This window comes from Delphinapterus leucas, chromosome 10, assembly GCF_059928025.1.
Source record: "Delphinapterus leucas isolate spDelLeu-1000000601 "Yukka" chromosome 10, BTC_Dleu_Yukka2, whole genome shotgun sequence".
Classification (NCBI taxonomy): domain Eukaryota; kingdom Metazoa; phylum Chordata; class Mammalia; order Artiodactyla; family Monodontidae; genus Delphinapterus; species Delphinapterus leucas.
Genome location: NC_143138.1, coordinates 36,649,848 through 36,676,869, shown reverse-complemented (window position 1 = coordinate 36,676,869; position 27,022 = coordinate 36,649,848). Strand labels below are relative to the sequence as shown.

At 39.6% G+C, this 27,022-nt stretch overlaps 1 protein-coding gene across 7 annotated transcripts in view; it reads right to left on the bottom strand.

Annotated features, from left to right (window-relative positions):
• The window catches only part of BTBD9 (BTB domain containing 9), a 413,720-nt gene that overhangs the window by 135,461 nt on the left and 251,237 nt on the right, over nucleotides 1-27,022 (bottom strand). For all 7 annotated transcript variants that reach the window (XR_016394454.1, XR_016394453.1, XM_022581804.3 and 4 more), the window contains one exon: nucleotides 9,653-9,762. Coding sequence is in view for 5 of the 7 variants with exons in the window: in XM_022581804.3 (XP_022437512.1) it covers nucleotides 9,653-9,762 (110 nt within the window). In the remaining 2 variants the exon portion in view is untranslated. The remainder of the gene's footprint in view (nucleotides 1-9,652; nucleotides 9,763-27,022) is intronic.

Here is a 27,022-nt window from a genome sequence, read left to right as displayed (position 1 = left end):
TAAGGAAGCTTACTGAGTAAGTCAAAGGTAGAGGGCTTTGGTAGAATGCGTGTGAATTAGGAAGTGAAATAAAAACAATATAGTTTTGTGCAGAATTTCCACTGTTCTAGTAAAAATTAATACATATAGATATATGAACTAGCAAACAGCAAATGTGAATTGTGTAATTTTGGCGTTTCTGCATAGAAGATGATGCTCTTATATTTACATTTAAAACCACCATTGCACAATAAAAAGACAAACAATAAAATACATGCTAACAATTTAAAAGTTTAATTTTTCTCTACCTAGAACATTAAATAGCAAATAAAAACAACAGACGAGGTTGAAAGACTGCAAAAGAAAGGAAAAATCTTTTTTTTTTCTTGTTAAAATATTTTTAATGCACTTGTTTCTTACCCTTGGAGCAAGGGGCTCCACATTTTCATTCTGCACGGTGCCCTGAAAATTATATAGCTGGCCCTGGGAGTAATAATGGGTTTTTTTGTTTGTTTTAGGCTTTATTGGAACCACCTCTGATTCAACCTCACTATTTATAAAATGGGTCATTATGGAATTGTTATTGATAATTAAAGACTGGAAACACCTACATGTGTATCAAAGGAGACTGGTTAAATAAATTATAGCACTTCTAGTCAATGGACTATTGCACAAATGTTAAAAAAAAATGAATCAAGAGAAAGCTCTTTATGCATGGAAAGATCTAAAAAAAATTGTTAATTAAAAAAAAGTATATCTGAATAATGTGTTTAATAATAAAAGGGGGGAATAATAATAAACATTTGTATTACCTACTTAAAATATTAAATTAAAAATTACCTACCTGGTTTTGGATTGGAGGATTGAGGTACTGAACTAGTGACCAGGCCAACAAAATTAGATTTTACGTCCCCTTGGCCACCGGAATATCTTTCACAGTCAGTGCCAGAGAAACATCTCGCTGATTACAACCTGGCTGTTCATAATGCCAGTCTGAGGCAGAACCATGGTTTGTGAGAAAGTGATATTGTTGTGTCATGTTGAATACATGCTCCATGATGTCCCATTTAAAAACAAGTTGTGGGACTTCCCTGGTGGCACAGCGGTTAAGAATCCGCCTGCCAATGCAGGGGGCACGAGTTCCATCTTGGTCCGGGAAGATCCCACATACTGCAGAGCAACTAAGCCCGTGCACCACAACTACTGAGCCTGCGCTCTAGAGCCCGCGAGCCACAACTACTGAGCCCGCATGCCACAATTACTGAAGCCCACACGCCTACAGCCCGTGCTCCACAACAAGAGAAGCCACTGCAATGAGAAGCCTGCGCACCACAACAAAGAGCAGCCCCCGCTTGACGCCAACTAGAGAAAGCCCGCGTGCGGCAATGAAGACCCAACACAACCAAAAATAAAAAATAAATAATTTTTTTAAAAAGTTGTGCACATTTACATTACCCTGGACACACATACACACCCTACTATATTCCTGCTATAACAAGGGGATATACAAGTAGGATCCAAAAAATTCAATCCTGTAAAATGTACACATAAGTTCTGTAAAATAAGAGCCATAAAAACTTTTCAGGCAGTCTTTATTCTCAAACAAACAAACAAACAAAAACAACAAAAGAACAGGTATAAAAAGAGAATGAAATTTAAATGTACACAAAGGACCACGTACTAAATTAAGAATCCTAAGTGACTGTGAGAAGGTCACTTTCTAATCATCCCCCTGCTGTCTACCACACATAAAAACTGTAGCCCATTCTTGTTTGAAAATAGGGGCTCCCCAAGGTGGGAAGCAAACAAACTGTATTATGTTCTTTATGCATTATTGTGGGGTATTTATTTTATTTGAATTTTTCTAAAACTCTAAGACCTTGTGAGAAAATAATGCTTAATCTTCTCCAGGGAAAGGGTGAGAGACTACAAATAACTCTAACTCTTACTCCACTGCCCCCTCCACCAAACGCAGGGTGGTCCACTGGAAGGGGCATTGGCTTTGAAATTGGTCAGAGATAAATAACACACTAACACACTTTGCACACACTGACCATTTTATGTGATTCTCCCCTGACTCTCCATCTTCTTCCTTAAAAAAACTTAAGGAGCTTCATCACCTCTATGGGGAGGTCTTCTGTGACACCATCCCCCAACTCAGCTTAGGTGCTCCTGTTCTGGTGTTCCTACAGCATCTGCTGAATTCTCCCAAGAGATGACTTATTTTACTGTGTTGTCACCTTCTATTTAAGTGTCTTTCTCCTTCATTAGCTCATACGATCCTCCGAGGCAGAAACTGCACCTGTGTATCTTTCTATCCCCAGTGCCTAAGATACACTTGGTTGGCAGCCTCTTAATAAATGTCTGTTTAACGCCAAGTAATTTACAGTAGATAAAGAAGTTAAGCTTCACTGACAATTAGAACCAGCCTTAATATCTGGTTATAGAAACAGGCTGGGAAAAGAAATCCTCTCGGTCTAGACTAGTCCAGACTCAATAGTGCTATTTTTAGAAAACTCTCTGAATTAAGGTCTTTAGGCTCCCTCTGTTACTCCAACAAGTTTGCTTCTTTGCCACATTCTAACGCCTCCACCCCCTGATGAACTCCCTCACTCCCAAATCTCTGTTTCTGCTCCAGAGGACACATTTTTTTAAGCACAGAAGTCATATGCCTGGTTCAGTGGATGCCAAAAGCCCTTCACAGCAGATTTCCAACTCTGTTTCCCTTCCCAGGACTCTACAGAATTCTAAAGATGCTACTTCAAAATACTTTTAGATGACAGTAGCAATTACAGGCCACCTATTTTCTATTTCCTGCCTCCAGCTGGGAACAAGTATCAGCCATTTTTGTTACTATGTAAATTAGCACATTTGTATTGCTCTGTATTGTTTACTAAATTCTTCCAGGCCCAGCTCAAAATACCATTCTTCATAAAACCTTACTTTACAAGGCAAGAAAATATGCTGTGTTCCTTCACAGCCCAACTAAACATTTAACCTTTCTCCACACTCTGCTTGTGTCTCTGTCTGTTGTTCTCCACTCCACATATTTCTATGCCTTGCCAATGGTCTTATCCAGCTGCTTTGAATCAGATGGTAAGTCCCCTGATGACTGGAGCCCTTTTTACACTTTCTGCCTTTGCACTCATCATCTATCTATCTGCTTTCAGCTCCATTCACTCCCTTGCTTTACAACGTATGCCAGAGGCTAAAGCTCCATAAACTACATTTCCCAAGCTTGTCAGCTTGGTGTGGGTTTTTTCCCCTCCAGCTTTGTTTTTGGTGAAGTTCTACCAATAGAAGAAACTGGTGAGAATGAAGGAGAGGAGGATGCTTCTGATGGTATTGCAGGTAGCACAGTGGCAGATGAATACGGACTCCAATGTTCCTGTTCAGACAGCAGAGTTCCTGGTGGCAGCAGTAGTGGGCGTTCCCAGAGCTTCAGCAACAAAGAGTTCCTGTGCTTGTGCTGCTTAGTCTGGTGGCCCTACCTCAATTACTAACAAGGAAGTAGAATAAAAAAAGCCACCAGTCTTCCTGGATCCATGCTGGTAGACACAGAGGTAATACTTAATGGCCTAAAGCTGGTAACGGAAGTTTTTTCTTACTCTCTGAAAGGATTAAAAAACCTTGAATTTTGAGCCTACAGCTCTATGCTCTAGTTACTATCTCTTAAGCAGAGGTAGAGCCAAGGATAAGGATGGAAAGGGACTTATGAGAGCTTATGTCTTCCAGAAGAACCAGGAGACCTTAAGAAGGGAAACCAGGCTCATGTAATGCTAAATACCACACTCTAGTACCAGCGTTAAGTACTTACTGCTCCCCCAAGTCTTACTAAAAGCATGTTCTCTATTCATCTACAAGACTCATAAGAAGAGAAGAGCTATTTAAAAAGGAAAAAAGAAATGCAAATGGCCCTAAAAATATGAAAAGATGCTCAATTTCTCTCATAAGAGAAATGCAGTTAAAACTATACTGGGATACAATTTCTCACCTATCAAACTGGCAAAAATCCAGCAGTTTGACAATATGCTCCATTGGCAAGGTTGTGGGGGAAACAATCGTTATCATATATTGCCAATGAGAATTTTAAAATGTGATAAACCCTATGGAGGTGAATTTGGCAATATCTAACAAAGTTATACATGCATTTACCCTTTGATCAAGTAAGCCCTCTTCTAGGAATCTATCCCAAAGGCAATAGCACAATTTGTAGTAGCAGAAGACTGAAAACAGCCCAAATGTTCATCAATAGAGGACTGGTTTAATAAACTACAGTACATCTACACTAATGAGTACCACACAGTTATTCAAAAGGAATAAAGAATATCTTTCTACATAGTTAGCTCTAGGATAAGTGTTAAGTACAAAAAAGCAAGGTAAAGAAAGAAAGAATGTATAGCATATAGTACGCTACTAATTATTTAAGAATGCTGGGGAGGATACAAAATATTAATTACATATATTTACTTATTTTCCTTTTTTATTTTTTTTTTAAAACGGATAACCCCAGAAACTAAAGGGGAAAAAGTGATTACCTACATGAGTAGAGGGGACAGGAATAGAAACTGGATTTCTCTAAATACAACAGCTTTGTATATTTGATTTTGGAATTATGTGTATATTTTACATAGTTATAAAACAAAAAAATTTAAAGGCAATCACTAAATACTGAAAGCAAAATGGAACAAATGAATCTATCTGTATGCTGAAATAGTGGCATGACCACCCAGAGAATTATTTCAAGTGACTTTTAAACACAGTAATTTTACTGTACATCTCTAGTGGGATATACCTTAAGGGCCCTAAAGGTAACTGCAAAAATCTTAAACTATTTTCAGTAATCATATGGCTTAAGGTACTACTAGTAATGTAATTCTGAGGCTATTTTGCATGTACTGAAGACAAAGCAAATTAATTGTGCTTCATCAGTAGTAACCAAGATTTTCAGTTTGGAAAAAAGGAGACGGAAGATCAAAAGGTGAAACAAAAACTTTGTGTACTGAATTTTAATTAGAAGTGTCGGCAGGCACTAGTGATATATTTTACCTGTTGAATATATGATATACAAATAAATAAATATATGTGCATGTATTTCCTACTTCTGTCCACTGAAAAGGCCTAGCAATAGTGACCAACCCAATAGGAAGTGCTTAGGCTGAGGTTTCCACATGTCATTTTCCCACTTGAGGGAACCAGGGCTTCTTGCAGAAATGGCTGATTCCAGATGAGGGACAATAAATGTACAAGATGAACCTGGTACATTGTGTCACGCCAGAAATCAAGGAATTACTGAGGACTACTGAGATTACGTCAGAAAGACTCAAGAGCCAATATGAAGAAGCTAAAGATGGGGACAATCTGAATATCAATAAAAATAACCGCAAGTGATTAAAAGATGTCCAATTTGTTTAATCCCATAAATTCAAAATAATATGTACTTCCCCTTCCACCCTCCTCCCCCCAAAAAACCCCCACAATCACACTTCACTGGTCACCTTTGGAGGATGCTAGGTAACCACCTCTTTAATTTGAAAAGCGGTAAATAAGAAGAAAGAATATAACATTTATCCTACTTTTCCTGGGCAAACTGCATTTTAGGATTACCAAATGAGTGTTCAGGAAAGTTTTTCTCTTTCTAGTTACTAAACAAAGAAGAAATGACAGGATTAGAATATAACCATTTTGCAATTCCAAATTATGAAAGAATGAATTTAGGAAATAATCATGAATGGATGGGACTATCCAAAAGCGAGAGGCAATCAAAGATTTTCTGTGCTTCTTGATAGACATATACCACCATCTATAGAGCATTTTACAAAAAAACAAACAAAAAACAAAACTGGAAATATCCTGAATCAGATTAAGCCTCTATCTAACTACTAAATACAAGAAATACAACAGAGGAACACATTAAGTGTTACCATGGCGATCTAATCACCAAAATCTAGGCTGTTAGAAACTCTGCAGGACAAAAAGTTAGTTTCTTCAACAAATAAATTATAATTAGAGAGAGGGGAAAAACAAAGAAAGACAGAGACAGACATATGTAAGGGAACCTACAGATTTAAAGAGATTTAAGAGTCATAACAGCTACTTGTTGATAGTATGGACCTTATTTGAATTCTGATTTAAACAACCTATGAAAACACATAAACTCACTCCAGACTTCGATTTGATTAGGAACATTTGAACACTGAGTTAATACTCATAAGGAATAACGGTTCAATTTTGGGGTATTATAACGATATTGTGATTATGGCTACAAAAAGGAGGCTTTACGTATAGAGATATATATTGGAATATTTATGGATAAGATGATAAAGTGTCTGGAATTGGCTTCAAAATAATCTGGTGGGGAGGAAGTAGGTAGTATACAGATAAAACCAGGTTGTCTATGAGTTGATAATTCTTTAAGCTGGGTGGTGGGTATTATTCTCTCTCCTTGAATAACTGATAGGGTATTCAAAGAAGTGAACTTAAATAAAAGATTCAGTGAAAAGGAAGTTTTGACAATTATGAAAAAAGTGGAGGGATTTGGCAAATGCTACATACATATCACAAAGTGGAGTGCCACGGCAAAGCGAATACATTTTTGAGAGGTTTAATGTTTAAATAGCAGTCATATCTATTCTAACATTCCTTCTATACATCAGCAGTAAGACAGGTTAGAGTTTCCTACAAATGCCTCCTAACAAAGAGGCAAGACCCTCCCAGGCAAGAATACATCCCAGCACCAACCAGAAGCAGCCACCAAATGAGAAAGGGCTGCGGTGGCAGCAGCAGATAAGGTGGGAGAAGTGCTGTGGGTAGAGTCTGACGCCCAGATCTGGTCAGTGTGGTTGAGGAGGGCCCCATTCCCATGGATGTATGAACCCACATGGTTTCAAAGCTTCCCCAGGAGTCTGTGCAAGTGAAGCAGCATGAAGAATGACATGTTGTCAACAAAAATGTGAAAGAAACCCTTTCGTGGAAAAAGAAGACTAAAATCTTATGAGGCTAGTGTGGTTATTTTTATTTATGTTTTTCCTGACATCATTATACGTTTTTTTTTTTCATTATACATTTTAAGTAATAACATTAAAATCTGATTTTAAAAAACAACACAAATATTTTTAAAGTAACTTTAAGGCCTATTAGGAGAGTACTACTCTAATGAGAGTAGCCTGAACTATGAAACAAAGACCAAGGAACAAAGAAAGAAAGAAATTCTGAATCTTGAAATGTAAGAGTAGAGCTTGATACCCTACTAGTTATTCATGATGACATTATTTTAGCTTTACTTTTTTCCCCCGTGAAAACCTGAAGTTCGTATCAGTGGTTCTCAAGGGAGGACTGCATATTTCATAGGAAGGAGGCAGCAGGAGGCAGCTACAATTTAAAAATAACTCCAGGTGATTCTGACGCACACTGTGGCCCCACTACAGGACCACTCCTTTCTTGGAGGTCCCTGTAGAGTGGCTGGCTGAGGCCTATGTGCAGTTAAAATGCACCTGAGATCATCAACATGGAAAGCTGGCCATTACTACTTCAAACACCTCTGTAAACTCAGCAGAGCTGCCATGTCAGACAAAGAACAATGAAATCTCCCTACACTCCTTCACAACTCAAACCATGTCCCTGACTGCCCAGCATGAGGGCAACTTCGCGCTGTAAGATAGTAAAATAAAAGCCAAAGGGGATCCCGCTGCAGGTCATCTGCTGACAGGTTCACACACATATCTGCCTATGTGCTCCTATTTGGTGGAGGGATGATGACAGACAAATGACTGCAGTGCTCTTTGCGGTCAAACTTGTGAGCATCATCGAAGAGGACTTGAAGAAAAGTATTTGACCAGACGCCAGAAACACTTCTTGCATCTCTGCAATCTTCTTTCATCCCCTGATATGTCTGAGACTATTATGGCTTCTGATAATGCTGACTAACTCAGTTTAGACAAAACATACAGACCAACAACAGCATCCTTCACTACAACTGATCCCAAGCTTCATTCCTGCAATGGCCTTTCATGCCAGATAGAGCTGTTTCTCTGATAATTACAGTGTCCACAAACCTGTTCTTCTCCAGTAAGAAGGGGGAGGTGCCTTCTATACAGCATGCTCAAAATGCAGTGCACTGGGCTGAAGCCAGTAGCCAAATGCTCTACACATCCTGTGGCTGAAGGTGGTTTGGTTTCTAATAAGATCCTTCTCAGTAAGGATGCCCCTAACTACACAATCACATACACAGTGAAGCTTAGTCTATAAAACAACTTGGGCAGCAGATGAAAAGGAGTGGCTTCCCCCAAACACCCCATCATCACCATTCTATGACCCTCCACGGAGTCAAAAGCCTTGATAATATCAGGTAATGCTTCAGCACTAACTTTCAAATGACTTAAAAGTCACAAAGATTATCAACATTTATATTTAATACTAAAATTTACATCCATAGCAAAATTAAAACAAATTATTTATTTTAGTTGAGCTCTGAAAGTTCTCTATACATTGGGATAATTTCTACTCCTGCTACTTTATTAATATTACTCTCCCACATGTCCCTAAAGTAAAGGATTACATTTAGGAAACACACGGCGTTACGAAAATTTAGACTTTTGACCATTCAAAGAATTAGTAGACATTTGCAAGTTACTCTCATATTTCCCATTCTAGTTTTCACCACGTTTTTAGGACACAGTCAATATGTTCTGTGTCCCAGCATGAACAGGACTTTGAGAGGACAGGAGAAATTAGTCCCTTTGTAAAGGTAAAGTACTTTAGGTACACCAAGGCACTGGCATCTTATCCCTCCACTTGAACATACAGAGTCCCTTTTCAAAGAAAGTGGCAGTAAAGGCACAGATTCAAGGATCTAATTAGTTAAACTATGATCTTGATAGGAAATGAGCAAAAACCTGTGGGCATGGATAAAAGAGGTCTAGACAGGAAAAGCCCCTCATGGTATCTGGAATGTTAAGACCTGGGATGGACTCTACACAGACCAGACTAAATATTACCTAAAACAAAAGCAAAAACAAAATATAACAGAAAACAACCAAATAGACAACTAAACAAAATTTAAAATGCCCTTTCGAAAGATCAGCCAGGCCATATTTCCCACAAGATAACTTAATTTTCACTACAATAATTTAGTTACTCTGGTCTTATTTAAATTTATGTGCAGGCATTTTCTTGAGGTGCATTTGGCAAAGTAGGGCAAATATGGACTGCCGTGTCCATGAAAAGAAGATATTCTTACAGCTGAGCACACGATTCATATCAAATCAGAGGCCAAAATACCTGCATAGCCTTGGAAAGTAGGAGCATTGGATCAATAATATAGCAACTTCCTCCCTGATCCTACCTACCATTAAATATAGAAAAGCCTTTGGTCTGAGAGGCTTTGCCTATCATAAGCATTCCCCACATAGCAAATCTGAATGAATCAGTAGAACATTTTCAATTCTTAACTACTAGTACAATATTTACATTCTTTTAAGTTTACTGGAATTATTATTTTGACTACTAAAAATATAAGCCCTCTCTATGTCACTCAGCCATAAGGCATTCAAATCAACCAGAGTTCTTAGTCAAAGCTGATTAAGAGGTGAATTAAGATGAGTTAATGGAATAACAAAATATTTGAAGATAAAATATCTAAGTGTATACACAGAAATATAATTGTAACACTTACCTAATAGCCCCTTCTCCAGAGTGAAGGTTTTGTTTGTAAACATACATTCAAAAGCCACAATGTGAAAAATCTTATTCACTGTGTTGTGAGTCCCAACTATTCGAATATACCTGGGGGTAAAAAGAAAAGAAAATCTGTTGAAGAAAATGAGCTTCCATCGTAACGAATCCAAAGATAACAGAATAAGATACACTATGTAAACATACAGTGTACCAGAGCATGGACTAAAGGAGACTCTGAATTGGCTTCAGACTCTGTACCTGCTCCTTAGGGCTAGCTCCAACTGAGCCTGGAAGAATTACAGCAAAATTAAGGAGGTACCACTTTCCAGAGAATGAAGTAGAACTTAGATTTGGTTTACCTAGAAAATCAAACCAGGGACTGTTCAGCTCAGCCCCTGAATGTCAGTACAATTGTATATCCATGAGACATTTACACTGGAGAATAACAAACAGCTTCTATCCTTGCTTTGTGGTTAGGAATGTGCCTGTGCACAGGTGCACAAACACACACAAAGTCAAATGCTTTCCAACTCAATGAAAGCTTTCATCCATTGGATGAAATGCATGAAATCAATACTGCTTTCTTGTTGAAAGTAAAAATCCACGGAAACTACTGAAAACCACTCACAGCTTCTTGTATTTTAATATTGCTCCTGAATCCTTGTTAGGAAGTTGACCCAATATACTTACGCCAGCCCCCCACTTGACTGCTGGGAAGCCTTCTCCTGACCAGAGGAAGTGATCAGCAGAGGTGACCCAGCCTGCTCTGCAGCCTCCCTCCTGGCCACATGGATCTGGCATCTGCATACAGTGCAGAGTTTCACAGGGCAAGTCTCTAGCCTCTTGGCCTGTTCACCCTCTCTGACAAACAAGCATTAACCTTGGAGCAACTTGCTCCTTTCACTCTTCAAAGGGATCTGACAGTTCACAGGTTAATGAACAGACAAAGTTACTCTTCTGAGTGTCACACAATTCCAGAGGGAATGTAATGTGCCACACACAGTCTTACTGGAATTCAAAAGAAGAATAAGAAAAAAAATAACTAGATTAACTGATAACGCTCTCTCAAATTATGAACTATTGTGCTCTGAAGGATGGGGCACACTAAACGAACAGATTTCAATTAGGTGATGACAGACTGGGCAAGGTTTTAGTAATATCTTCCCTCCGCTATGTAAAACAACCTTCCACTTAGATGATACAATTTTACGTCTGAGTTAATCGCTGTTCACTAATTCGGTAATTTCCTTACATATCTCATTATTCCAAGTTAACTGTATAATGTAAAACGCCAATTGTAAAAATTCACATAAAAGAGGCTATATTTGGGGGTTTTGTATCGTGGGCTATTTTCCCTCCTGTTTCTTCCAACCTGAATCTCACCGCACTCCCCGTGCACCTCATTTAGCCACCTGCTCCTTGACACGAGCTGATCGCTCATCTTCATAACCGACAGTAATGCTTTCTCCTGGACTGGCTGCTCAGTGTTCCCACATCCACTGCAGGGAGACACCGCTCTTCCTGTGTGGAGAGTCAGGGCAAACTGCGGTGCACACCAGAGCCCTCTGGGTAAGCAGGAGGTTGGCCCTGATCTGTTCTTTCAAGCCCTCAAGGCAGACGGAAGGTGCTGATTTTACTGGGTTTGGGTGGGTGGGTGGGGTGCATTTAAAATAAGTTCTAAATGATCTGGGTAGAACGGACTGTGTGGTTCTTTACTGTAGGCAGTAACAATCTCTCTGGGCTTTCCGGAGCGGAAGGGGTGTGTTAAGCCTGGCACCTTGGCCTGAATCTAATTTTGCCCATTTCGTTATACCCACAGGAACTCAACAAGCATAGCACTTTCAACCGCACATAGTCGTGACAGTCTGAGTGCTGCTGTCTGCAATCGTGGAGGGAATGGAGGGAATGTGGTTTGGTGGAATTTGATCAGATCATTTTCCTGTTCCCTAGGTCAAATCTCTCAAAGGAGAGATAGCTCTCCTAATACTGTGCAAGGCAGAGGAGCCAGGAAGGGACTAATAGGGCCCTTCCCCACTGGCAGTTCTTAAAGTTAAATAGTTCAGGCTGACCTAAGGGGATGCAGTAATGTCCGTCCCACCCCCCCACCCCCGCCTTTCTTTTCAAAACATTATATGGAACCAGGCTCTCCTAGTTTAGACAACAGTCATTTCCCAAATTTTACCCTGGTGCAAATATCAGGAGTGGGAGAAAATATAGACCCTTCCCCTCCCTTGTCCCCCAGTTACAGAAACTGAAAATAAAAAATTGTACTGGAATACATTTTACAGCCTTAATGATAGTGTTTGTGATAACTAACAAGATAATATGTATGACTGCAAAAGCATTGAGAGATGCCTCCAGATAAAAAGTTCTATATACATGAAGATAATGTTATCTCTGCTGCATAATCCTGAGGTCAAATTAGCAATTCACCACTGTACATCACACTTCCTGATTAGCCTGTTATATGGAACGCTCACAACAAGTTTAATTATTCTAGTTCTACAATACTTTCTAAGTCTACATAAAATTATAGCCTAATTTACAAAAATGGCATGAAGTCCTTACTCAAATACACATTAAAAAATGGTAACAAAGTCACAAGAAAGAAGCCATGCTCCTTTTCTCTAGCAAGGAATTGTTTAGCATAGGACTCTATCCTTTACTGAAGATCTAGATCTAGAAATAGCATACAGGCTTTAACTAATCCCCCAACTTCAGTGACGGGTAGGGCAGCCTGGAGCTCTCCATTAAGAACACAGGGGCCCTGTCCAGCTCAGGGGAAGGCATGCCCTGATCCATGAGCAACGTCTAGAGGAAGAAGGAGGCAGCACCATCAAGGTACCATCTTTGATCATAAGCAGATTTCCTTAATGGGGCTCCCAAGGGAACATGCTGGAGGCAGAAGTTATCACTATCCAAGCTACTGAAAAATCCAAGGGCTGGTGATGGGAGGGAGTCCTCTCTCTCTTTCCTTTTTTTTCTTTGAAAAACAAAACAAAACTTGCTTCTGGGTCACAACACCTAAACAGGAGAAGCAGATGCCACATTTCTGTCACAAAAGATTCTGAATAAGAGGTAAAACTTAAGCTTTTTTTCTTTCAACATCATCTCTCCAATGCACACTCAGACTCTGATTTAACCTGATAATAAGGACAGTGGCAGCTAGTGACTTCATCAGTGTGCAGAGAGGGGCGCTGCTGAAAAATATGACAGCTATCCTTTGTTCTCTCTGAGGTCCTCAACAGCAGCTCAGACAGTTGGAAGATAATTAAAACTTAAACAGTGCTGAGAAAGGCAGATATGCAACAGATTGGCCATTTCCTTTTTTTTTTTTTTAATTTAGTGTCTTTTAAAAAATGTATTTATTTTATTTATTTGTTTTTGGCTGCGTTGGGTCATTGTTGCTGAGTGCGGTCTTTCTCTAATTGCGGTGAGCGGGGGCTACTCTTCGTTGAGGTGTGCAGACTTCTCATTGCGGTGGCTTCTCTTGTTGCGGTGCGTGGGCTCTAGGTGCACGGGCTTCAGTAGTTGTGGTTCGCGGGCTCTAGAGCGCAGGCTCAGTAGCTGTGGCGCACGGGCTTAGTTGCTCCGTGGCATGTGGGATCTTCCCAGACCAGGGCTCGAGCCCGTGTCCCCTGCATTGGCAGGTGGATTCTTAACCACTGCACCACCAGGGAAGCCCCAGATTGGCCATTTCTGATGAGGATCAATGCTGTTCACATGAGCCCTGGTGCAACAGTCTGTTTCCAATATTCTCCTCCCTTCCCTGTGTTAGCTGTCTTCTAGTCACTGACAAAGACTGGGGCCTCAACACAGTTCAGAACAGGACGTTTCAATGCAGCAGTTTCTAGGAGCTATAATATTGTGGGTGAAAAGAGATTCTTCTTTAAAAAAAAATGAAACCTAAACCTTCCAAGGATAGCACTCTGAAATTGAAAGGCACTATAGAGTTTTGAAGTACTTGCTTTAGAGTCTAACCGGACCAGGTGTGTAGCCCAGCCCCATCACTTAATTAGCTGTGTTACTTCGGGGAAAAAAATGTTTTAATCTTTTCTGAACCACAATTTCCTTCTCTATAAAATGTCAGTACACAAGCCTTATATGATATTTAAACAAGATAAATATTTAAAGTGTCTAATGCAGTGCTTGGCAGAATAGAGTATCATTAAATAGAAATGCAAAGAGTAGGTCGCTGGAGGCGGCATTTCTTTTGGACTTCAAGACTGCTGGTTGTCTGGGAGAGCATTCCTAACTCTGCTTGTTAAAGTGGTGCATCCGCATCCATGAAGAGGCAGGCCCGAGGATGGACTTCAAGAGCACGGGCAGGGGCTAGTCCTTACCCTTAGGGCCCCACAGTATATGTAGAAAGAAGCTACATTCCGAACGCAGATTACCTGGCTCTATGTTATTTCCTGCTTTAAGCCCCTCGTCTTTAGAAAAGTCTATTTTAAGTGTTCTTGACCTGACTCAGCTCTGCATAAGGAAACAAGGGAAGAATCTTTTGCCCATATTTGGTCCAGCTACCCAGGCCCACAGAAGAGTTTCTTTTTTGTGCTAACTCTGGAAGTTTGGAGTTTCAAGAAAAATAGCACTTCTTACAAAGAAACATCATAACACTGTGAACTAGAACATTTTTGCCTTGGAGATTTCACTGTATTCCCTGCCTGTCTTGGGAAGGTACTACAAATTCCTATTCTTAACCTATCTTTCCAGCATTTCTTGTCAGGACGCTACCATATTTCATTTCTAAGTCACATACAATACATCTTTAACAAACTGAATATAGAAAAACAGCAACTTGTACACCCTCACTTTAAACCCCTTGGAACCCTCTAGTCTTGGTAGTCTTTAGCCTACTTGTGGTTACAGTTGATCCTTAACCTTTGCCTCTAGTTATAAGATCATCTAACACCGTACTGAGCAGGTTCTACTACAAGATAAAATAGAATTCAGCAAAAAAATTTTAAATGAGCTCTCAAGGGATCAACTAAAGCCAAAAATCCATCAGAATTTTATTCTTTGGTAAACAAAGTTTTATTCTCAAATCGAACTTCACATTCTTGGGTTAAACAAAGATGCTTGAGAAAACCAGGGTTGGCCTAAGACTGGGATCCTTAACAGCACAAGAAGGGATCCTTAACATTTTGGCTCTTCCTCTGAGGTCTCCATGGAGAACTCTGCAGAGAAAAACTGTTCTTTGCTGTGGCCAGAGGCAGTCACCTGACAAGAACTTTAGCTACAGCATTTACTAGGGACTTAGGACCATGTGGGATTTGAATTCACCATTTCCACGATTTCCTATTCGACCTTTCCTTTCAAGGAGATATGAAGAATGTACATAAATAATTCTCTAGCCGAAAAAGCTGGAAATGTATGTGGGTTTCCCCAGTATGATATTTTCTTTTAGTTCTAGGTACCAAGTTAATGCTCTTAGAATCAAACCACAGACCAGAGGGCGAAGTGACTTCAGGTCTTGTTGCTAAGGCAGCAAGTGGAAAACAGTTTACTGCCAGAATGACAAAAAGTTTCTAGAAAAAGCATGTTGCGACAGAACAGATTTGTTACTCTTAGAAAACCTTCCCTCCCGCTGATCTGAGCTATAGATTCTCTTCTACTGATTTCAGCAAGGGGTCCCAGCAGCATTTGCTTATTTGGGAGAGGAAGAATTATTGAAAGGTTAAACACTCTGCCAGAGTTAGCCTAAGCAGAGGCTACTGTCTCAGAGAACAGCCCTGATCATGTTCCAGCAACTCCACTATTCAACCTGAAGGGCAAACAAAACAAGAAGTCATCTTGTTTTTCAGAGAAAATTGATGCTATACAGAATCAAGTAGGCAGAAGGGATAAGATCGGTAAATAATTACTAACACAGCATAACCCAGTGCTACCCAAAATAGAAAGTCATTCCAACATTAGAGAGAAATATTTAAGTGTTGTTTTTTATTTGAGGGAAATGTGCATTTTTAACAATAGGCTTTTTTTTCCCCACCCCCAAATATGCAGAACCTAAAACCTACCATAATAATATGCCTTCAATCTATGAAAACATATTTGAAATTAATATCACAAAAGAACTTAATTATAGTATTTATTTATATAAATCATATGAAAATGATATAACCTGTAAATTTATTTAATTCATTTCTATTTTCTGCTTGCACACATTTACCATTCAATAGCCTTGTAGGTATACTGAGTAAATGTGCTATTAATCAAGATTTAATAAACATTTACTAGGTACAAGAAATTCTGCTAAGCACTGTGAGGAATGGACAAGAAAGACAGGACATAAACCTTCATCTGGAGAAGTTTATAGTGCAGTTTAGAAGGTAAGACTAAAACCCATCAAACTGTATGATTTTTGACAGGACTGAGCTGAAAGAGTGACCTAGGTTCTAGTCAGAGCTTCACAATGCATTAGGTATAAAATTGGGGGCAAGTTCCTTAATTTCTCTCAGTCTCAGGCTCCACATTGGTAGTAGTGGTAAGGAGAAAGACACAAGAGCCTCTGACCTAGTCACAAATGGTAGCCTAACCTTAAAACACCAAATTTAGCAGCATGAACTTTAAAAGTCCTCCCTTCAAACAAAACAAAACATAGCTAAAACAGAAATAATCCCTTTCCTGCCCCACCCCCCCACCCCCAGATGATCACAGTCTTACCCAACAAATATTAACTGAGTATTTACCATGTGTCAGCTACTCCTGCTCGGTGCTGGGATATGAGATTGAACACTACAGATAAAATCTATTCCTCATGGAATTTACATTTCAGGTCAGGAGACAGACAACAACTAAAAAAATCAAATAATTAGCCATTGGTTGGTAGGTGATCTATTTAGCATAGAACTTTACAGACAAACTTGCTAAACTGTAAGGATAAACAGTTATAAAACCTCTCCCTGTAGGAATAAAAGAAGAGTCAAATGGGAAGGCATGACTAGCTCTGATTGAGAATATAGATATAACGTAAATGAGTCTGCGACATGGACACAGTATACCTGTTATACATATTTAGCAGGATATAGGCAAATATCTGATTAGGTAGGTTTGTTAGGGTCTGGAAAGAGGAACTGATTTGAATTTCGTGGGAAGAAATGTCTTATTTTATTTATTTCATGGTTTCGTTTTCTTTTTATCTCCGCTTTTTTTCGGATTGTAATTTTCAAGGGATTATAGAAAGACAAAATGGCAAGTGAAAGATATAAAATAAAAAATGAATAAGGGAGAGAGGGAGGGAGGGAGGGAAGAAAGGAGAAAGAAAGAAGAGAGACAAAGGGAGGAGCCAGAGGAGGGAGGGGGAGGGGAGGAAAAGATCATGAATATGTATAAGCCAATCCCTTCTTCTGTCTGTTATGTGCTATTGTGAACAAATCCCCATGTGGGAATACTGTTAACCAATTTTATTACTCAATAAAACATCTGAAACCAACACAAAGTATATTTTAAGAAATAGAACTAAATTACCAAAAGTTCAATATTTGCATTTTTTCATTAACTTTTCCCCTAGCCCAAGATACTGGGAGTGGGAGAGAGAATTTCGCCAGTTTTATCTTTAAAATGGCTACATTATCTTTTCCAGTTTATCCAGTGGCTGTGCGTTCCCACGAATGTAGACAAATGAGTCTAATGGAATTGTGCACTAGAGAAAAAGTAGAAGAAAATAAATTTGTTAGTTTCCCTATGAATCTGTCAGAACTCATTTGGTGACTATGACCTGTAGCCAGCCTGCTTTAGGATCATGATGGGTAAGGGAAGTTTCTCTTTTTTTTTTAAAACCTAAGACTATGGTAGAGATATGCCACTTACTATAACTTAAAATTTTAAGGGCTGGAGGAGCCTGTCCTTTTTTTTCCTTTTAGAGTGGAAGATTAAATACAGAAGGAAGAGAGGCAAACAGAAGGAGAAAGAATTTGCCTCTCCCTGAAGAAAAATCTAAGAATCCTTCTAAGAATGTAAACATTTGACACACTGAGAAACAAGACAGGAATTGCGTAAGACGGTTGGAATAACAGAAGTGAAAACTGAGTGACAAGTCAAGAGAGTAATAAAGAGAGCATAGGGAGTAAGGAAACCACGAATCTTCATTCCGGACCTCTGAGAAACTAGCACTGGAATTAAAATAAAAGCTACCAGCTTCTGAACACATCCCATGTGCTAGCCCTTGAATGCGTTATTTCCTTTCATGGAAAACTCATACCCTACACACTCATACAATCAGGCTGGAGATTTCAAAGCTCAACAGAACACACGTCCCTCAAAGCCTCTGTATTCCTTATGAGCTATGTAAAGAAACCTGTGTTCCAGGCAGTAACAGCTTCTAAAAGAGAACTGAAATATATTTGGAGAAAACAAGTTCAACCCAGAAAAGCTACATACTTGCCACCTACTATCCCCAGACTTCTATGCTCACAAAAAATTTCAGGGACCCTCCTTTGCCCTTTGGGAAGTTCTCGACCTTTACCTAGAGAATTGATCAGGGGGAAAAAAAAAAAGATCCAGAGATTTACTTAGCACATAATTCAAGTATCAGCATAACTAGGTACAAAGCTACCAACCAGAGGCAGAGTAGTCAAAGTAAACAAAAATAATACTACAGAAAACTTGAGAAGAACACTCACACCAACAGCACAGGGAATGCAAATGATAATAGGAAACAGAAGTATTTTTGTCTTGGGCACCAAGACTGGTGTGGCTATGTTCTATTTTGGGGTTTGTTAAAGCCAGAAGTGCATGACTGATTTCGCTGTAGAAGCCTGTACACTCCAGCTTCCAAACAGCATGAAGGATTACTAATTTCAGCACTACTGGTATAAGAGATTTTTTTCCTAAACTCTGTCAATGTGTTAGAACTTTAATACAAGCAAAAGAGAAAAGAAAATAGAAAGATGTTCTGAGTGGCACTATTTGGTGACCTAGAGTCTGCAGCTTATAGTAGGGGCTGAGCAGACATGAGACAGCTTCAAACCTAACAGTCTGCCCAATCATTTTAGAAGACATTTCCTCATACTCATGCCTTTTGTGTTAGGAGTCCTATGTACTGTGGAAGTTTTGAAGCCTGTCCCAAACCATATTTCTACTGGATTAGCAAGCAGGTTGGGAGGTGGAGTAGTCTGGCAAGGATTTTTGTTTTCCTTCCCCAAAGCTTCTTAAGAGCTCAACCATTCATGACCTAGACTTTACTGGTAAAGCATTAGTGCTAAGTTAGTGATCAGAAAGAAAATGTCAATCCTTACACTTGTCTGAGAAATTCAAGTAAAGAAAAACTTATGAGAGAAATGCACATAAACTAAAATGTATACTTTGTAAGAGAGGATTTATTTTTTAATAAACAAGAAGATTCTATTGTATTACTAGTAGTCACTGCTACTGCTGTGGTGTTTGGAATCCTCATTAAAATAAAACAAAACTGGCTTAACTATTTCTTTCTTCTTTTACAAAGAAACTTTTACACATACATAGTTTAAAAAGTCAAATAGCCTCTAAAAGTTATTATGAAAAATACTCCCCCCATGCTCCATTTCCCTCTCTCCCCAGAGGCAACTGTTCTTACCTGTTTTAATGGATTATTTCAGGATTTATCTCACATCTATAATTATCATGCATTTAGTGCTACTTCTTGATTTTCCAGCTTTGGGCCTTACCTACCAATCTACTACTATGGAAGACAATTTTTTAGCTCTCTCCTCCATATGTACCCTTTTCCTATCCCCCAATTTAGACTGTATTGTAACTTTGGTTGAACTCAGTGTTTACATCATGATTATGTAGATATTATTCACAACTAATATATGGAGTACTTTCCTTTTCTGCAGTTTTTCTTCCCTACTAAGAGAAAGAGCCTTGATTTTTGGTTGGAAGTAGTTTTCTTTCAGAATTTTGAAGGTCTTATTCTACTGCCTGTCAAGTTTCTAGTTTTGCTATTGAGAAATCATTATGATACCTGACTTGATTTCTCTCTTCCTTTTTCACTCTTTTATTTTTTTAATTTTAAAAACATGTCCTGTTCTGGAAACATGCAGATTTTTCTCTGCTTCCCTAGTATTATGAAATTTCATGATGCCTTAGTATGGGTCTATTTTCTTCTACTGTGTTGGGCACTCAGAAGGCCTTTCCAATCTGGAAATCCACGTATTGATAATTCAGTTTTGGTAAATGTTCTTGAATTATTGTTACTGACTTCTTCCTTTGGATTTTTTTAACCTCTCTTTATGAAACTCCTCGTTTTGAATATTGGACCTCCTTATCTTTACCTGTATTTTCATACTTCCTCTATCTGTCATTTTTTTGTGATTTTGTTCCACTCTGAGGGAGAGTTCCTCAACTTTATCATCTGTGCTCTCTACCGAGTTTTCCATTTCTGCTTTAATATTTTAAGTTTCCAACTGTATTTCTTATTCTTCAAATGTTCCTTTTTTATGGCTCTTTCTTCTTGGTCTAAGATTGCCATATTTAACCTCTCTGAAGATAGCAATAATTTTTTTTTAAAGTTTTCATCTCCCTGTATAGTTTTTTTTTCCTGTTTGTTTTAGTCTTTATGTTTCATATTAGTTTCCTCAAATGTCTGGTTGTCAAGAAGGTTGTCAGGAAGGAACCTAGACATTTTCCTCAAAAGGAAATTCTGAGAATATAGTTGCCTGAATGGGTCAACTGTCAGGAAAATCTCACTTTCAGATTCTTTAGCTCTTCCCTCTTAGACTGACTGAATTATCTAGAAAGATGTTTCTAATCCTCTGCATGGGAAACATGGGCTTGACTACCAGAGTTTCAGAGTGGTGAAACAGGGTAGGGTATTCATCTGAATGTGTGGCAGGGGAGGTATTACTGAAAGGTAGGGTCTAGGCATCAGACCACCTAATCTTCCTATAGTACAACCTTTCTAACCTATGCATGGTTTCCCACTTTAGAGACCTTCTGTTTTACCTCTGTTTTATCTTCATCAAAGAATAAATTTCCGAAGTCAGAAAGAGAAAGACAAATACTGTATGATCTCTTTTATACGTGGAAAGCCTAACTCATAAAACAGAGTAGAATGGTAGTGGGCAGAGGCTGGGAAGTGAGTGAAATGGGGAGATGTTGGTCAGTTGGTACAAATTTCCAGTTATAAGTTCTGGGGACCTAATGTACAGCAATGGAGACTACAGTTAACCAAACTGTATTATATATTTGAAATATATATTTGAAAGTTGCTAAGAGGGTAGATCTTAAATGCTCTCACCATTAGGAAAAGGTACTTCTGGGATTCCCTGGTGGCGCAGTGGTTGAGAGTCCGCCTGCCGATGCAGGGGACATGGGTTCATGCCCTGGTCCGGGAAGATCCCACATGCCGCAGAGCGGCTGGGCCCGTGAGCCATGGCCGCTGAGCCTGTGCGTCCGGAGCCTGTGCTCCGCAACGGGAGAGGCCACAACAGTGAGAGGTCCGCGTACCGCAAAAAAAGAAAAAAAAAAAAAAAAAGAGATACTTCTATGAGGTGACAGAAATGTTAAATAAACCTACTGTGGTGATCATTTCACAATATATGTGTATCAAATCATTAGGTTATAACCTAAATAGGAAAAGAATTTGAAAAAGAATAGATACACGTACATGTATAACTAAATCACTTAGCTGTACACCTGAAGCTAACACGACATTGTTAATCAACTACACTCCAATATAAAATAAAAAGTTAAAAAAAATCACCATGTTATACACCATCATGTTTAGCTTAAACAATGTTATATGTCAATTATATCTTAATAGATCTGGAAAAGAAGAATACATTTCCAGTTTTCTATCAGAGTGGGGAAGAAGCAGTCAAAGTTCTATGAAGTGGGGAAGAGAAGCTAGAGCTCTTAATTGTTTCATAAGTACATAGTTAACCAGTCTTCTCATTTTAGCCCCTTCCTACCTATCTCCTTCATCACAGCTTCAAAGGTGCCTGGTGCCCCTAACTCCTAAGTCTTCGAGGATTTCGTGGCTTAGGATTCAGTTTTTCTGAGCCTGTTAAATCATTTACCAATTGTTCATCTGCATGTTTTTAATCTCCTCTTCCCATTTTCTTTATCCTTATAGATTAACATCTTAAAAATTCCTTTACTGTCATTTTAGTAGGATCTTGTTCTGAAGCATGTGAGAATCAATGTGTGCTCATTCTGCCATCATTACCTGAAAGTGTAACTATTTTTCACAAAAGTATGTCCATGCCTGTGATTAGTCCTATAAGGATAAAGGTTCAATCAAGGATCTTTGCCAGACTTACTGAGTCTCAGACCTTGGATCTTCCAAGCTGCTGTGGCCACAAGGGGACACCTCTAAATTTGTCTGGTACTTAGGACAATAATACAGGGGATAATAACCATTCTTCTTCATCTCCTTCCCTGTCTTCAGCCTAAGGGCTACAACTCTTTTTTCTTTCTAGTTTTGAAATAACATTTTCCCCTTGTTGCTGCTCCTCCGTCCCCTTCCTTGTCCCATTCCTTCTACCACATCGTCATATGGTTGTCTCAGATTATTTAGCTATTTTATCTTTTGGACTTGTTTTTCACTAATTAAATGTCCAAACAGAGATACGTTCAGACAGTCCCATAAATTATCACCATTCTGCAGAAAGATTCAAATCATCGAGTGATTTTGTTAGCCACAGTCTCCCTCTCTCTGAAAGAAAGGGGGAGGGTGTTAATTCCCACTAAGTTAAAATAAAATAATTCAGCTCAACCTCACACTGAAACAGCTGCACAGACAGCATTGGTTGCTCTGTTTACCTTAATAACTGTGGAAAAACACCATCTCCTCCCCCTTCCCACTCTCTCCAGAACAATCACCATGCTCCACATGCAGATGGGGTGATTTAGACTCTCTGGAGCAGAGACAGGCTTGTCTGGTGTTCTTCCTGCACATTCGTGCTGCAGCCTTCCTCTGCTGCTGTCACATGACCCAGTTGGTTCAGATAACAGCTGCTGCAGGGGGCCTGATGGATTCAGCTGTGGGTCGCCTGGAGGCTTCCCTAATGCCCCAGCCCAGCCAGCTGCATCTAAGCAGAGCCATGGGAAGCAAGTGCCAAAGTAAGAGAAAGTATATACTGTACATCCTCTTTAATCCTTGGAGTTACTGCAGCAGCAGCAAAAAGAGAGGGGGAGGAAGAACAAAGAAATACCTCGCAGTGGTGGGGAGCAGGGCGGCCAAGGATTCTAAATCAGACAACTGGAGTGCAAGGTGCAGGTGGAATAAGAGGAAAGCTTTCAAAAAGGGTGCATTCGGGTTTCCCTGGTGGCACAGTGGTTGGGAGTCCGCCTGCTGATGCAGGGGACACGGGTTCGTGCCCCGGTCCGGGAAGATCCCACATGCCACGGAGCGGCTGGGACCGTGAGCCATGGCCGCTGAGCCTGCGCGTCTGGAGCCTGTGCTCCGCAACAGGAGAGGCCACAACAGTGAGCGGCCCACGTACCGCAAAAAAAAAAAAAAAAAAAAAAAAAAGGGTCCATTCAATTTTATTGCTTACTCCAGGGAGTCCAAGAAAATTCTCAAGTTTTTGGTTTGTTTTCATTCAGTGAGTCAGGATTTAAAGATAATAGGAAGTAATTTCCAACTGATTGTGAACTTTTTGTTAAGCTAAGGAAAGTTAAGTTAGGCACACAGGATGACCAACAATCTATGTTGGCCCAGGACCGTGTTGGTTTTAGTACTGAAAGTCTCACAGCCCAGGAAGCCACTCAGTCTCAGGCAAACCAGGATAGATGTTCACCCTTCACCACCAACAGCTATTTCCCCTTCCGGGGCTCATGTGAAGCTGGGCTGCATTCACATTCTGCTCAGCACCTTCCTTATCTTCCAGGGCCGCTCCTGCCACACAAATGCTCTCCAGCCTCTATCACGCACAGTCAAACAGACAAGGGCAGGAAAAGGCCATTCTGTGTTTGACTCTCAGTGGAAAAGGGAACCGTGTCATTCAGAGTCCTCCCAGCTTCCTTTCTGGAGTCCCATCAGAAGCACAAGCCTTCTAGCCCACACAGGTGGATCAAAATGATCATGGCAGAAACTGAAAACATGGCTCATCTCAGTGCCTGGAGAAACAGTGCATCCCTCAGTAACTTGAAAATGCTGAACTCCAAAAAGAAGGAAGTCACAGAAAACTCAATTACACAGAGCTGATAATTCAGTGTATGGATTACTCAGGTTTTCTTCTCTGCTCTCCCCTCCCTCTGGTCCCAGTCATTAGGCCATTTCACTGCTCATTAGCAGGGAGGAGTAAAAATGAAAGGAGGGGGAAAGTTGAACTAGCCGATTTTTCTATTTATGAGGGAGGGCATTCAAACTATTGGCTCCAGAGGTTCTTTGGTGGGGAGAGAGGATCAGGAATTGGAGGCTGTGGCACAGTCTATTGATTTTAATCATTTGGTCTCTCTTAATTCCCAAACAGAACGAATTGTTGCTCCTCTATTTTCACTGAAGGGCTAGCAAAAGTATAAATGTTAGACAAAAAGAAAAAAAAATTACTAGTTAAGCCACACAGGATCCCATCTTTAAAAAAAAAAGTCGTTTGTCAAACACCAGAGACAACTGGTAATACTGCCAATTTACAAAATAAATATAATTGGATGATTATATACTATGCTTTAGAAAATTTACAGCCTACATTAAAGAAGTCCCTCAGTTCACATTAAGTGTGAAGTACCAGTTTAAGAAAGACACCGGAAAGAGCAATTCAGTTTTGAAACAACTTCTCAAAGTCTCGGTTTCCTTATCCATAAAAGGGAAAGTAACAGTACCTAACTTTGGGGGGGTTAAATGATACATGTATTAAGTGGTTGGTCAGTACTTGACCAAGCACATTCTAAGGGCTCAGTAATTGGGAGCTAGCGAATAGTAGGTACACAAAAATATTAAATGACTATATTTGACATCATTAATTTAGCAATGTTTTTATTGAGGAACTACTATATACTGAATACTGTTAGGCACTAGATATGGAAATAAATATGAATCAGTTAATTCTTAAAAGGCCCACTGTTTTAATGCAGATCAATAATTACAATATATATTAATAAATACTATTTTACAAATACTACACAAAATAGCATAGTAGCACAAAGGAATGGCATCCAATCCAGACTGGGAAGATTTGAGAAGGCTTCCCAGATGTGATAGCTGAGTACTGAAACATGAGTGGGTGATGCCAGGAAAAAATGTGCATAGAAGAAAAATCAAGGGAGAAGAGTAGCATGTGCAAAGTGTAGGAATGCAACACCCAGGAAGCCTGGGAGAATTGTGGGCAGGGCAGTGGGCTAAGTCTTGACTGCACTTGGCTGGAGCACAAATAAAAATGGAAGCACAGGGCTTAGCTATGAAGAGAAGAACAACAGGATGATGGCTAGAGGGAGACTGTAGAGTCAAGAGAAGGATCCGTTTTATTCATTAGTAAGTGGAAGTTATTTGAGCACGTTTAAAGACAGGCTGTAGGGGAAAGAGCTCTGAGTAGAGAGGTAGAGGTTGCTGCTTCCTACCAACCTATGGGTGGAATGGGTTCTGACTTCAGGGTATCCCTTTACCAGTTTTAATGAGACAAGGTCTTCTTGTTACCTGTTCAAATGTTGAAGGGGTCTGAATTCATGGCTCTCAACCCTGGCTGCCCATCAGAATCACCTGGGGAGCTTAAAAAATATATGGATGCCACCCTTAGAGATTCTAATTTAATTAGAATGAGGCAGAGATTCTAACGTATAGCTAAGGGTGGGAATTAGATGATAGTCTAAATCATAATAAACACCTATAGTCGTGCATAAATAAAAACACATACTTCAAGAGCAAAGATTAATTACTTTGGGGTTAATGCTGCTCTGGATTACTGGACTGCTGCTCCACGTCTTCAGTGTGTCTGCACTCATTTTTCTGGCTCCATCACTAGCTACTTCTATCATATGCCTTATGTTTGACTCATGGGCCATTCCTCAATGTACTTCTGGTGTCTGTGCCCTCCTAGTGTGGTTTCTGCTCCTGGGAATAACTTTCTCCCCTTACTCCCTTACTTTTCCTATAAAGCCCAGCTCAAAGGATACATGCTTTATGTAGTCTCCCATGAGTACTGACTTCTCCCAAGAAGCAGTAATTTCTCCCTCATCAGTGCTCACATAACTTCTATTATAGCATGTCTCACATTGTATGATAGTTAAGTGTTTGCTTTTCGGCCTCCCCTACTGAATTCTGATCTTCCTGAAAACAGAGACCTTTTCTTGTTCATTTTCCTTTTCAAAGCACCCAGTACAGTGCCCAGGAGAATGCAATGAGTATCCTCAAATGCTTGCTAAATGAATGAATCAATGTGGATAAACAAAAGGTAATCATTATAAGAACTGCACTTAAGAATACAAGAATCTTAAAAGACTGTTAAAGTTCATCAAAGCAAATAATATTTATGTGAAATTACTTCTTAGAGGAGTATAGTTCTCCCAAAGAGCAAAGGACAAAGGATATTCCAGGGGTGTTATACAGCATATGAAACTAGATGCTTATGTTTTGGTATATATAAACCTCAATTAAACTGTATTTTTTTTTAACTTCCCTTTATAAGGTAGCCAAATGCTGGTGGGACAGTGCACAGCTGCAAGAATGAGGTGGCAGGATTTGATGAGTATAGCAGAAGAAAGGAAAAACACTAGTAAGGTTTCTAAGTGACAACCGTCAGCAGGTTGGAGAAGTGCTTATAAATACAATAGAATTAAATAACGACGGTATGATGACATAGCTGCGCAAATATAATCACAGAGAAGAGACAAAAATTCCTCTGTAGAAAGATGATGATATTGAAGTCCAGCTTTCACCCATGGGAGTGTCAGCAATAGGAGAGAGTGGCCCGGAAATGACAGAACTGAATGATTTAAGAGAAGATAAAGGTAAAATTTTGAAAAAATCAAAACTATCCTGCTTATTTCTATGAGAAGGCGTATACTGCTTACCTCTATAAGATTCATCAACATTTTTTTTTTTTTGCGGTACGCGGGCCTCTCACTGTTGTGGCCTCTCCCGTTGCGGAGCACAGGCTCCGGACGCACAGGCTCAGCGGCCATGGCTCACGGGCCCAGCCGCTCCGTGCATGTGGGATCTTCCCGGACCGGGGCACGAACCCGTGTCCCCTGCATCGGCAGGCGGACTCTCAACCACCGCGCCACCAGGGAAGCCCTCAACATCTATTTTTTAAAAAGCTACTCTAACTCTGAAAAGTCTGCATGTAATAATCCCCAATTCTGTTGTCATGATTATGCTTATGATGCTCTGGGCAAATATAACTGGAAAAAACAGAAAGGGAGAAGATAAAATTATTTATGTAATCAGAGAAGAACAAAGAGAAGAATATAAAATGGCTTGAGAGTTATATTACTAGGAGTAATG